General features: G+C 45.4%; 1 protein-coding gene across 1 annotated transcript in view; it reads left to right on the top strand.

Moving 5' to 3' along the window:
* GPAT2 (glycerol-3-phosphate acyltransferase 2, mitochondrial) overlaps positions 1–13,505 on the top strand; it is a gene marked incomplete at its 5' end in the record, with an annotated part of 339,381 nt that overhangs the window by 322,127 nt on the left and 3,749 nt on the right. The window contains one exon of the mRNA XM_082253675.1: positions 2,946–3,001. Within this exon, the coding sequence (XP_082109801.1) occupies positions 2,946–3,001 (56 nt within the window). The remainder of the gene's footprint in view (positions 1–2,945; positions 3,002–13,505) is intronic.

Genomic DNA, 13,505 nt, shown 5'->3' with positions numbered 1-13,505 from the left:
ACCCTTCGGGGAAATGTCCAGCATGACAGACGAAGCCTTCCTATTGTCCACAGTCTAGTGTTATTAACCGGTTAAGACAGAGTCACCCTATATATTTGACGGTTACCGTGTATACAGGGCTAATGATCAGGTGTTTCATCACACCGCTGCTCACACACCTTAAGGACATTTCTGTCTAGAGCCCTTATAAGGTACTCAGACGTTTCCTCCCACCCTTTCACCATGAGGATTTGTTACACCTGTCCCAACTGTGGTATTGTGTACTCCTTCCGGACGCACTTATCCTGTCTCCCAAACTCTACTCAGTGAGTACCCCACAGGAAAATACCCTCACCTTTAGCTATGATGGAAACCAGCCAACTCTAAACAGCAGGTGAACATTCGCTCATCTGAAGGCCCGCAAAAACCATCAGCCTCAGAGTGATGAAACGTTCCTTGCATCAGAGCAAGAAACCGTTTTAGCACCTCCGCATTAGAATCTAGCTCCATTTCAGGTATGCAGCAAGTGGCCTACTTGACAAAGGCAAAAGTTTCTGCATTTATGTCACAATTCCTAGGACAGGATTATGTCCTTAATTCAGCCATATGTATCCAGAGCTCAAAAATTGACCACCTCTTCTCCCGCTTCCATTTTTTACCTGGAGTGGGACCCTGATATGCAGGTCCTACAGACTCAGTGGGAAATGAAGAGGATGTTGAGGCAGTGTTGGAGGTAACTGGAAGATTTCTTTCATCCACATTGTCACTATATTGTAGAGGGGGCTTCACAGAACATGCTAATGTTGAAAAGCTCATTGCCACTGTTCACAAAACCCTTAGTACTGTACAGGTTGACTCTCCTCCCTCTCACCATGACCCTTTTGGGTATAGAGACCTACAAAAACTTACAAAACATAGAATGTGCATGACAAACCCTATAAACAAAAGAATTTGAAAACCTGTGGGTTTAATTGGTGATTTCCCTTTCGTTCATTTACGGACACAGCTTTCCATATTCAGAACCATAGGGTCATATCGCCCCCTACAGGAGTAGGACACTAGGGAGAAAAAAAGACTTGATAAAACAAAAAAATCCAGTGAGCAACCTCCCTAAAAAAAAAAAAAAACAGATAAATGCTGCAAGCACTTCACTTCTCATATCGGTGTGAAAAATCTAAATAAATAGTGCTGCGCAAATATGAGTAAAATTACCTAACAACCAGTGAGATCAGTAAACAAAGATAAAAAATGTATATGCGTAAGTATATAATAATGATCAGTAGCACTTCAAATGAATAAATAATGCGACGTGCAAATGTTAAAATTATATAAACGTGTAGAAAAACCAATAAGTGCTCAAGTAATAATGATGATAAAAAGTGCCAAAATGTAGCAAAGTGTATAAATAACAGTCCAATAAGAAAGTCCAAGTAATGATGATGATGATAAAAAGTGCAAAAATGTTGCAAAGTGTATAAATAAAAATCCAATAAGAAAGTCCAAGTTGTGCTTAGTGATAGAAAAAACTCTTCTATACAAGTGCTCAGGCCACCTGAGAGTGGCTAGTGCTTCCCCAAAAGTGAGTGACCAGAGTGTCACAGCTCGACAACAACTGTGCACCCCCCTGTGAGTGGGTACTCACCTCAAATAAGGATTCAATGGAGCATAAATGCAGGGGATCTCATACAAGTCCGTCTGGATAGATATGGCTCCACCCCAACGACACCGATCCAGCCAGTACAACTTAACCCGCAATCCAACGTCATATGCAGATATAAAAAAACTGGCAATAGTGCTGAAATCCTTTAAAAGCTTTTATTCACATAAAATAATGTATTTGCGCTCAAATGTATAGGTGCATCCATGCACCTTTAAGAAGCCATTAATACGATAAATACACCGAAGAAGATACTACACCACCACGGGGGGTCCCTCCCTCTCTCTGCTGCTGGTTGTGGGGTGCTCTGCTCGTGCCCCAGTGGTGTTGTGGGTGCAAGGAGGGTGTCCCATAGTGGTGCTAGACATTTTTTGTGGTGGGTTCCCCTTTTACTTTATGGAGTCTCAAGAGCATGTTTCGCCACCTGACCCCCTCTCGGAGGCAGCAGGTCCCTCTAGGTCCCAGTCATCTATTGATGCAATCTATCGATGCATTGACGGCAGTCCTGGAGTCCTTTGTTTCCTGGGTGGATGTGGCCTTTGGGTGGCGGGCTAGCAAAAAGCATACCCCGCCCCCCTCTGCCTCATCTGTCTTGTCAGATCCTGAATCTGACTCTGCCGCCGCAGACGTAGCCCACCCTGCAGGGTTTGTAGCCACGCACCCTGATCTATCAGATAGTGAGGCTGATTCCTCCACATATATATTCATTACTTGCGGACATCTCATGGCGTATGAATAAATTGCCTGTGTCCTGTACTGTATGAACAAAATGAGTTTCAACTCATATTTTTGAGTACAGTATAGGACACAACCCCCCTCGCTAAACGCTTGTAACTCTGCATTGCCTGCTACAAAACTGAGAACTCATGGAGTGGGGTGAGGTTAAAAGGGAGGAGCCCCAGGTAGCCATGTCCTCAAAAGTTTGGAAGCAGGAGAGTTAAGGGAGGCTGGCCTATGTCCTGTATTCTACTCTAAGACATGGAATTTCTTTTTTGAATCACTTTTAGTCCTCCTGACAATGGCAAATAGTATAAAGGGAACACATTTCTTCAGTGAGGACACAGACGGCAGTGTAACCCTTCCTTACTTTATCCAAAACTAGGAAAAAAATAAATAAAACAGCTTTAGCTTAACTTTAATGCTTTTTTCTGGTTAAGGCATTCAATATCTTCCCAAAATATGATTCATCTTCTTCCTATGGCACAACAATGCCATTGTTCTAAAACTGAGTTTTGACTTTAAATTATTTCATAGTGTGCAAACTGTAGGCAGTTTTTGTTTGAAGTACTTACTTAGTTTTCTCTTTCAGAATGTACAGAACACTCCTTGGCTGTCTGTGCCATTGAAACCTTCAAAGATCTTGGGGTATGTGATCACGTATTACCTTTACCTCCATTGTTTGCAGTAACTATTATTTAAGGAACAGATGTTCACGGTAGTAGACAGAATTGGGGCCATTTATAAAAAAAAAAGTGAAAAATATATGGGACAAATGTGAAGAGTCACCTATTCAGATGCATTGTTTAACCACTTTGTTACCGGAGCAATTTGCAATTTCTCTTTCGTTCATTGACGGACACAGCTCCTGTTCTTCATAACCATTGGGTTATACTGCCCCTTCCAGGAGTAGGACATTAGGCATAAAAAGAATCTGGCTACGCCTATGGGCCGTCCCATGGGGTATACTCGCTCTCTTTGGTATAGGTACTCAGTTTTTTTCTGCCTAGTCAGGAGTAAGGACCTAGTTCCCTGCTGGGATCTCTGGTCTTGGCAACTTTTTTCTTTTTAGATAGAAATTTTTTTTCTACTGTTTTTTTTTCTGTGAGATCTACAGTCAACTGCCGGACTGGGTGACGGGCTGGATAATCTAGATCAGTGGTCACCCCAGTCTGGCCAGCGAACGTGTGCAGACTGTGTGTATGGCCACAACATAGCCCCACTGGACAGAGGCTGGCCTGCGAGTTAAACGCCTTGCGAGGTTGCATACGACTCGGTCCGAGTTTCAGCGTTCCTTCTGGCCAACAGCCCCCCCCATTTCAATGGCGAGGGGTTCTGTCTGGAACGTTGCCCTCCTGGTATGGCGAGTAGCTGTCCCCCCCCCCCCCCGGAGGGTTTTGGGGTGGACGTGGGCCCCTCCTTGGGACGGTCGGACCCCCTGGGTTCCCCTCCTTTCCAACAGGTACCCCCCTTTCATCTCTCCCTCATCCTACCCCCCACATATGCTAGGGCTATGTGGGTGGTCTGGTCAAACCCCCTGAGGTGAGGGCAGGTCACCATGCTGGCAATGCACTGATTGTATCTGTGCGTGAGACCCTGAAGATGGAGTATGCAACTGAAGCTGCGATGGAGGATTAGGTGCCTTTTGGCATTCACAAGCCATCCGAAGCGGCAAAGGTGTTTCCTTTCCCTGCCTATTTTGACAGAATTGTCGCTAAAAAGTGGAGACGACCAAAGCGTCCCAGTGGGGTCCCTAGGCGCTTTACTCGGCGTTTCCCCATATGAGGAGTCCCCTCTTAAGAATTTGGTGGTTCCTCCGGTTTTCAGATTAATCAAGGCAACCATGATTCCTGTTGAAAAGTCCCCGGCCTTTAAGGATCTGGCTGACTGGAAGGCGGAGGCTGTGGCCCACACTATGTGCACGCCGGTATTCACCATTGCCCTAGTGTCGCAAACTCTGACCGACTGGGCTAAGCTCCTACACCAGGACCTGGAGGGGGAGTAGCTCCCCCCTGCCTTTGCCCAGCTGGTCCAGGGGCTGCAGTTTATCTGTGATGCCTCTTTGGAAGCGGCTCCCCTGATGGCTTGCCTCTGTTTTGGCAGTGGTCCTTCGGCGTGTTTTTTGCCTCAAGTGCTGGACTGCTTTTCCTTTTCAAGGAGATCGTCTGTTTGGAGCTACCCTGGAGGACGAAATTAAAGGTCTCACAGGGGGAAGAGTACTTTTGTTCCGCAGGCTACTAAGGGCAAGGAACCTCATCATAGACGTGGGCCTTCCTTCTCAAATTCTGACCAAATGGGACAAGACTCTGAAGTCTCTGGACAATCCGATCCGGCTGAGTCGGGGCACAAAGGAGTCCCTGATATGGTGGCTTCGTTCTCCGGTGCTTCGGCCTGGAAAAATCCTTTACCCCCATGTATTGGACAGTGGTCACTACGGATTCCAGCCTGCCCGGCTGGAGAGGCATCCTCGGCAAGCATTCTTCTCGGGGGATCTGGGCGCTGGAAGTCTTGAAACTCAGAGCGATTTGATTGTGTCTGGACCATTGCATTCAATGGTACAATGCCATAGCTGTGGCTTATGTCAATCACCAAGGGAGCACAAGAAGTGTCCTGGTGGCTCTGGAGGTAGCCGACATGCTAAGGTGGGCAGAACGATTCATTCCAGCCCTTACCACCGTACACATTCTTGGGGTGAGAAATTGGCAGCCAGATTACCTCAGTCGGCAGGCGTTGGACCACAGGGAGTGGTCCCTTCATCCAGAGATGTTTCATCAGCTGTGTCTCCAGTGGGGCACCCCCGAGATGGATCTGTTGGTGTCTCAGCTCAACAGAAAGGTGCAGAGGTTTGTAGCTCGGTAAAGGGATCCTTTGGCGGACAGCACAGACGCGATGGTGGCCCCATGGGGTCAGTATCGTGTGATTTATGCCCTCCCTGCTCTCAAGCTTCTGCAAAGACTTCTACGCAGGATCGAGGCAGAAGGGATTCCGGTTATCTTAGTGGCTCCAAGCTGGCCTTGCCGGGCTTGGTATGCTGATCTGGTGCGGCTGGTACCTGGCATTCCTTGGCAGCTTCCTCTCAGGGAGGATCTGCTGTCCCAAGGACCGATCTTCCATCCTGCTTTACAGTCGCTCTCTTTGACGGTTTGGCTGTTCAACGCTAGGTGCTGAAGGATAGGGGTTTATCTGAGTCTGTGATTCCTACACTGTTGAAAGCTAGGAAATCTACCTCTAGGAAGATCTATGATCGTACATGGAAGATGTACATTGTGTGGTGTGAGTCTCTTGGGGTTCTTCCTCGCTCCTTCCCGGTGGCTCGGATTTTGACCTTCCTTTAACGGGGCTATAGCGGAATGGACACTGAGATATGGTTTGGATTGCTTCCAGTGGGACAGTAATATTTGTCATTCATGTATCTCGAGAAATGTGAGGACTATTCCTGGCCCGTTTGATTCTGAACATGTTCCATGAAAGAGCTAATCACATGGGCCTCTATCCCATGTTCTGCAATGTCAGAGACGGACAGTCTGTCACTGGCAGTCCTTTCCTATTGTCTGTGTATTGAGGTGTAATGTGGATTCTGTTAAGCCTGTCTGTCCCATTGTTAATTAACTCCCAAATTGTTTCTGTCCAGATGGCTAGATAATTAGTTCAGGTTAATTATATTTCTGTATACAATTTCATCTGCATATGATAATGTAATCAGGTAACCCCTGACCTTATGGGGTAATCTGATCAGGAGGGGGATGCTTCCCTGTGCTGTATATATTGTGTGAGAGTGTTCAATAAATCAGTTGACTCCCAGAACTGTGTGTCGTCCAGTTACTGGGGGGATTTTCCCTTGGATATTTTGGTACATCCTCAGCTTCAAGGACTATACAGCGGAGATACCTAGGCTGGGTATTGGAGCTCCGCTACAGGGGGGGTTAAACAGAAATTGGCCTTGAGTACCATCCCTGGTGCGTATTTTTCTTCAGGGTGTCCGACGTTTGGTTCCTCCAGTGCGGGCTCCATTGCCGCCTTGGGATCTTAATTTGGTGCTTTCAGCTCTACAGAAGCCTCCCTTTATTAGATAGACGGTGGTTCAGGCCTATTCCATCAGGGGTCAAATGCCTCCTTTTCCTGTCAAGGCGCACTCTACTAGGAGGGCGCTTACTGTCTCCTGGGCTTTCCGTCATCAGGCGTTGGTGTCCTGGGCTTTCCGTCATCAGGCGTTGGTGACGCAGGTTTCCAAGGTGGCCTCCTGGTTGTCGGTGCACACATTTCAAAATTTTTATAAAGTGGATAAAGATGCTTCTTTTGGCCGCAAGGTTTTGCAGGCTGCTGTTTAAGAGGACCTGATCCTCTCTGAAGGTGTGTTGTTTTTTTTCAGGTGGCAGGTGGGCTCCAGTTGTTTGGTTGAGCCTTGTTGCCTGGATGGCCAATTGTTTTTTGTTATTGTTCCCATCCCTCATGTTTAACATTGCTTTGGGACGTCAATGAACGAATGAGAAAATGGGATTTTTGACTTACCGTAAAATCCATTTCTCTGATGTTTATTGACGGACACAGCACCCACCCCTTTGTGGAGTTATAATTTTCCTGACACTGCTGTATCAAAACTGAGTGACTTTAGCGGAGAGGGAGTATACCCCTTGGGACTGCCTATGGGTGTAGCCAGAATTATTTCCTGCCTAGTGTCCTACTCCTATAGGGGGCAGTATAACCCAATGGTTTTCAATATCAGGAGCTGTGTCCGTCATTGAACATCAGAGAAATTGATTTTTCGGTAAGTCAAAAATCCCATTTTTCTGCAGGAATCAGCCGTAAATGTGCTTAAGCTGATAAAACACAATCATAATTTTTAACCATTAAACATTCACACAGCTTGAGGAAACCGTAAATTAACCCATAGACCAAATCACTTCTAGAAAAGTTAACTGGACTTAGTAGTATGCACACCAGAATCCATTATTAACCACTTCAGGCCCGGAAGATTTTACCCCCTTCCTGACTAGGCCCTATTTTGCGATTCGGCACTGCGTTACTGTAACGGACAATTGCGTGGTCGTGCGACACTGTAGCCAAACGAAATTTACGTCCCCTGTGCAATTTTTATTTTTTGCACTATAAACAAAAAAAGAGCAACAATTTCGAAAAAAAAAAAAAAAACAATATTTTTTTACATTCTGCTATATGACATTTCCAAAAAAAATTAAAAAAATCTAAATTTTTAAACATTTTAGGCCAATTTGTTTTCTGCTACATATTTTTGGTAAAAAAAAAAAAAATCACATTAAGTGTATTTTGATTGGTTTGCACAAAAGTTATCACATCTACAAACTACGGGAAAGATTTATGTCATTTTTTTTTTTTTACTAGAAATGGCGGCGATCTGCGATTTTTTGCAGGACTGCGACATTGCGGTGGGCAGATCAGACCACTAACTGACATTTTTGACACTTTTGGGGGTACCAGTGACATTACTACAGTCATCAGTGCTAAAAATATGCACTGTTACTGAAATAATGCCATTGGCAGGGAAGAGGTTAACCCTGTGGATGATCAAGGGGTTAAATGTGACCCTAGGGGAGTGATTTTAATAGCAGGATCACATGGGCTCTGTGCTCATCCCAGGGACAGCCGACCGTTCTCTCTCAGCGGGGAATGATCGCGGGTGTCAGGCGGCAATCGGAGCCATCTGACACACTCATCGGCTTCCCCGCTAATGAGTCCCGAGAGTCCCCAGAGCGAGCGCCGTACATGTATAGCGATTCGCCCAGGAGCGGCTGCCGTGGGACTGCAACATTGCAGTGGACAGATCGGACCCTTGACTGACATTTTTGACACTTGGGAGTACCAGTGACACTACAGTAATCAGTGCTATACATATGCACTGTTACTGTAGAAATGACACTGGCAGGGAAGGGGTTAACTTTATTGGTGATCAGTGGGCTAAATGTGTCCCTAGGAGCGTGATTCTAACTGTGGCGGGGCGTGACTTGTGATGTAACCACAGAGACATACGATCCTACATAGCAGGATCGTATAGTCTCTGCAGTTACATCAGGAAGAATGACAGACGGCTGTGTTTACATCCGCCGTCTGCCTTTCTCCCCCTCCAGTGGGAGATCGCGAGTGGCCGGCGAACATCGGAGCCGCCGGTCACTCGGGGATGTCAGGGAACGAGCGGGGGCGGGAGCATGCCTCCGGCGGTGCGCGCTCGCCCACAAGAGGCTCGTGGGCGAATGACGTACCGGTACGTCACTTTGCCCAGGAGGGGCTGACCACCGCCGTATATAGTCGTGAGGCGGTCGGCAAGTGGTTAAGTTGTAAATCGTATCCCCTTTGCGACGACCTCAACTTGGTTTTTCTGCCCTGAAAAACAAAAAACCCTTTGAACCATTCTGGGATACTCCCCTGGAGGATCTCTCTTGAAAAAGTAGCCTTTTTGGTTGCTATCAGCTCTGTCAGACATGTTTCTGAACTGGCAGCCCTTTTTCTGTAAGGGTCCTTTCACACAGAGCGGAACGTTTTTTGATCCGCTCCGGCACTTTTTTTTTTTTTTTTACGGACAAGTGTCATCCGGTCCGTATGTCCGTTTGCGGATGATAAACGGAGATAATGCATGTCAATGGGATTACGGATGTCAGCGGATGATACCGCTGACATCCGATTTTGCGTCCGTTCCGTTTTTTTAAACGGAAGAAAAATAGGGTTCTGTTCTGTTCCAAAAAACGGAACTGATTGGAAAGGACGCAAATTGGATGTCAGCGGATAACCATCCACTGACATCCGCAATCCCATTGACATGCATTATGTCCGTTTTTCATCTGCAAAAAAATGGGATGAAAAAAAGACAAACGGACCGCTGTGTGAAAGGACCCTAACGTGCCTTTCCTCATACTTCACAATGCCAAGACAACCCTGCAAAGTAAACTCTGTGAGACCTCATTGGTTAGACAGCATCAAAGATGAATAGTAGATGAGGGCCCATGTACACTCACTCATGCGTTGTCAAAATGCATGTTTTATTTCACGTTAGAAACTGTCATTGATTTTTTTGTATGCTCTATGGTGTGCTGCCAGCTCATTCAAAATCAACAAGTGATAATAACATGGTGCAATCAAATAACCTTAACATGAATGAGCCTTAAGTGATTTGAAAGTCCATTTCCATTGTGTAAGTAGATGTGTACAGTATCTCACAAAAGTGAGTACACCCATCACATTTTTGTAAATATTTTATTCTATCTTTTCATATGACAACACTGAAGAAATGACACATAGCTACAATGTAAATTAGTGAGTGCGCAGCTTGTATAACAGTGTAAATTTGCTGTCCTCTCAAAATAATTCAACACACAGCCATAATTGTCTAAACCGCTGGCAACAAAAGTGAGTACACCTCTACGTGAAAATGTCCAAATTGGGCTCAAAGTGTCAATAGTTTGTGTAGCCACCATTATTTTCCAGCACTGCCTTAACCCTACTGGGTATGGAGTTCACCAGAGCTTCACAGGTTGCCACTGGAGTCCTCTTTCACTTCTCAATGATGACATCACGGAGCTGGCGGATGTTGGAGACCTTGAGCTCCTCCACCTTCCGTTTGAGGATGCCCCACAGATGCTCAATAAGGTTTAGGTCTGGAGACATGCTTGGCCATTCCAACACCTTTACCCTTAGCTTCTTTAGCAAGGCAGTAGTCGTCTTGGAGGTGTGTTTGGGGTCATTATCATGTTGGAATACTGCCCTGCAGCCCAGGCTCCATAGTAAGGGGATCATGCTCTGCTTCAGTATGTCACAGTACATGTTGGCATTCATGTCCCTCAATGAACTCTAGCTCCCAAGTGCCGGCAGCACTCATGCAGCCCCAGGCCATGACACTCCCGCAGAAAAAAGACAAGGCGCCTCTAAGTGCATTATGCTCTGAGTATTTATTAGGTTAAAAGTATAAAAGCACTCACATTTGGTAAATGTGACATGGGCATAGCAAAGATCTGTCTGGAGTCTTCCTATCCGCTGTGCTGAGTGGTTGCAATGAGGACATTCGGTGATCCGCTTCCTGTAGATGCGTCCTTTCGTCTGTGTCTCAGCCTGGTCAGCATGTATACATGTATGTATATGTATATGTTTTAATATATATTTTTATACATTTTTTAAATATTTTTTACATGGTAATGCAGTATTCACATGTGCGATAATTGTGCAATGGTTACCAGCTTTCAGGGTATGCACATGCTGGTATCAATTACCTATCCAATTATAATCTGCCTAAATGCACCTGTCCCATTTAATAACAATTTCAGTTGCCTATATAAATGTCCTTTTACCTCCAGCGGGTGGAGGTCTGACAAAGGAGCTGAGCTCCGAAACATATAACCGACCACCACCCGCTCTTTTGGACACCAGCCGCTGCATCCACACCCTGCCTTCAGGAAATCTCATGCCGACCAGGCTGAGACACAGACGAAAGGACGCATCTACAGGAAGCGGATCACCGGATGTCCTTATTGCAACCACTCAGCACAGCGGATAGGAAGACTCCAGACAGATCTTTGCTATGCCCATGTCACATTTACCAAATGTGAGTGCTTTTATACTTTTAACCTAATAAATACTCAGAGCCTACTGCACTTAGAGGCACCTTGTCTTTTTATCTTTATCACTTTCAGAGCAGCTTCTCCTCTCCAGTGCTGCCGAAGTGCAGTGTCTCACCTAAAGCCTGCTGTATTCCACAGAAGCGCCCATACAACAAACCCTTTTTCTATGACACTCCCACCACCATTCTTGACTGGTAGGCAAGACACACTTGTCTTTGTACTCCTCACCAGGTTGCCACCACACACGTTTGACACCATCTGAACCAAGTAAGTTTATCTTGGTCTCATCAGACCACAGTAATCCATGTCCTTAGTCTGCTTGTCTTCAGCAAACTGTTTGCAGGCTTTCTTGTGCATCATCTTTAGAAGAGGCTTCCTTCTGGGACGACAGCCATGAAGATCAATTTGACATGCTGCCCCCCCCCCCCTCCACCGCTTCAATCTCTGCAGCAATCATATGTCTATTTCCCAAAGACAACAGCTGGATATGACTTTGGTTGACCACGGTGAGGCCTGTTCTGAGTGGAACCTGTCCTTGTAAACTGTATGGTCTTGGCCAAAGTGCTGCAGCTCAGCTTTAAGGTCATGGCAATCTTCTTATGGCCTAAGCCATCTTTATGTAGCGCAACAATTCTTTTTTCAGATCCTCAGAGAGTTCTTTGCCATGAGATGCTATTTTGAACTTCCAGTGACCAGTATGCGAGAATGAGAGCAATAACACTAAATTTAACACACCTGCTCCCCATTCACACCTGAGACCTTATAACATTAACGAGTCACATGAAACCGGGGAGGGAAAATGGCTAATTGAGCCCAAATCGGACATTTTCACTTAGGGGTGTACTCAGTTTTGTTGCCAGCCGTTTATACATTGATGGCTGTGTGTTGAATATTTTGAAGGGACAGCAAATTTACACTGTTATACAAGCTGTATACTCACTACTTTACATTGTAGAAAAGTGTAATTTCTTCAGTGTTGTCACATGAAAAGATATAATAAAATATTTACAAAAATGTGAGGGGTGTACTCACTTTTGTGAGATACTGTACATATATTAATGAATTACAGTTTATATTTGCACGTTTAAAGCAATACTCAGATGCAGATTACTTATTCCTACACAATACAAGTATAGATCTGAAAGTTTTATGTTTTTTGATTCATTGACATTAAGAAAAGAATTGTGGGCGTTTATGAGCATCTTGCTGCCGCTTCTAAGGCTATGTTTACATATGGGGCCGGGGGAGAGTAAAACCAGGTGGTTTTAGCACCTACAGTATCTCACAAAAGTGAGTACACCCCACATTTTTGTAAATATTTTATTATATATTTTCATGAAGAAATGACACTTTGCTACAATGTAAAGTAGTGAGTGTACTGCTTGTATAACAGTGTAAATTGGCTGTCCCCTCAAAATAATTCAAAATACAGCCATTATTGTGTAAACTGTTGGCAACAAAAGTGAGTACACCCCTAAGTAAAAAAAAGTCCAAATTGGGCCCAATTAGCCATTTTCCCTTCCCGGTGTCATGTGACTCGTTAGTGTTAAAAGGTCTCAGGTGTGAATGGGGAGCAGGTGTTATCGCTCTTACTCTCTCATACTGGTCACTGGAAGTTCAACATGGCAAACAACTCTCTGGGTACCTGAAAAAATAATTCTTGCTCTAAATAAAGATAGCCTAGGCTGTAAGAAGATTGCTAAGACCCTGAAAATGAGCTGCAGCACGGTGGCCAAGACCATACAGTGGTTTAACAGGACAGGTTCCACTCAGAACAGGTGACGCCATGGTCGACCAAAGAAGTTGAGTGCATGTGCCCAGGTCATATCCATAGGTTGTCTTTGGCAAATAGACGTATGACTGCTGCCAGCATTGTTGCAGAGGTTGAAGGGGGGGTCAGCCTGTTAGTGCTCAGACCATACGCAGCACACTGCATTAAATTTAGTCTGCATGGCTGTCGTCCCAGAAGGAAGCCTCTTCTAAAGATGATGCACAAGAAAGCCCACAAACAGTTTACTGAAGACAACATTACTGGAACCATGTCCTATGGTCTGATGAGACCAAGATAAATTTACTTGGTTTTAGTTGGTGTCAAGCGTGTGTGGTGGCAACCAGGTGAGGAGTACAAAGACAAGTGTGTCTTGCCTATGGTCAAGCATTATGGTGGGGGTGTCATGGTCTGGGGCTGCATGAGTGCTGTCGGCATTGGGGAGCTACAGTCCATTGAAAGAACCATGAATGCCAACGTACTGTGACATACTGAAGCAGAGCATGATCCCCTCCCTTCAGAGACTGGACTGCAGGGCAGTATTACATTATATTGACCCCAAACACACCTCCAAGATGACCACTGCCTTGCTAAAGAAGATGAGGGTAAAGGTGATGGACTGGCCAAGCATGTCTCCAGACATAAACCCTATTGAGCATATGTGGGGCATCCTCAAACGGAAGGTGGAGGAGTGCAAGGTCTCCAACATCAACCATCTACGTGTTGTCATCATGGAGGAGTGGAAGAGGACTCCAGTGGCAACCTGTGAAGCTCTGGTGAACTCCATGCCCAAGAGGGTTAAGGC

This window comes from Pelophylax lessonae (assembly GCF_965119305.1).
Source record: "Pelophylax lessonae genome assembly, chromosome: 4".
In the NCBI taxonomy this organism is placed as follows: domain Eukaryota; kingdom Metazoa; phylum Chordata; class Amphibia; order Anura; family Ranidae; genus Pelophylax; species Pelophylax lessonae.
The sequence above is the reverse complement of the archived record's forward strand: the minus strand, read 5'-3'. Positions and strand labels throughout refer to the sequence as shown.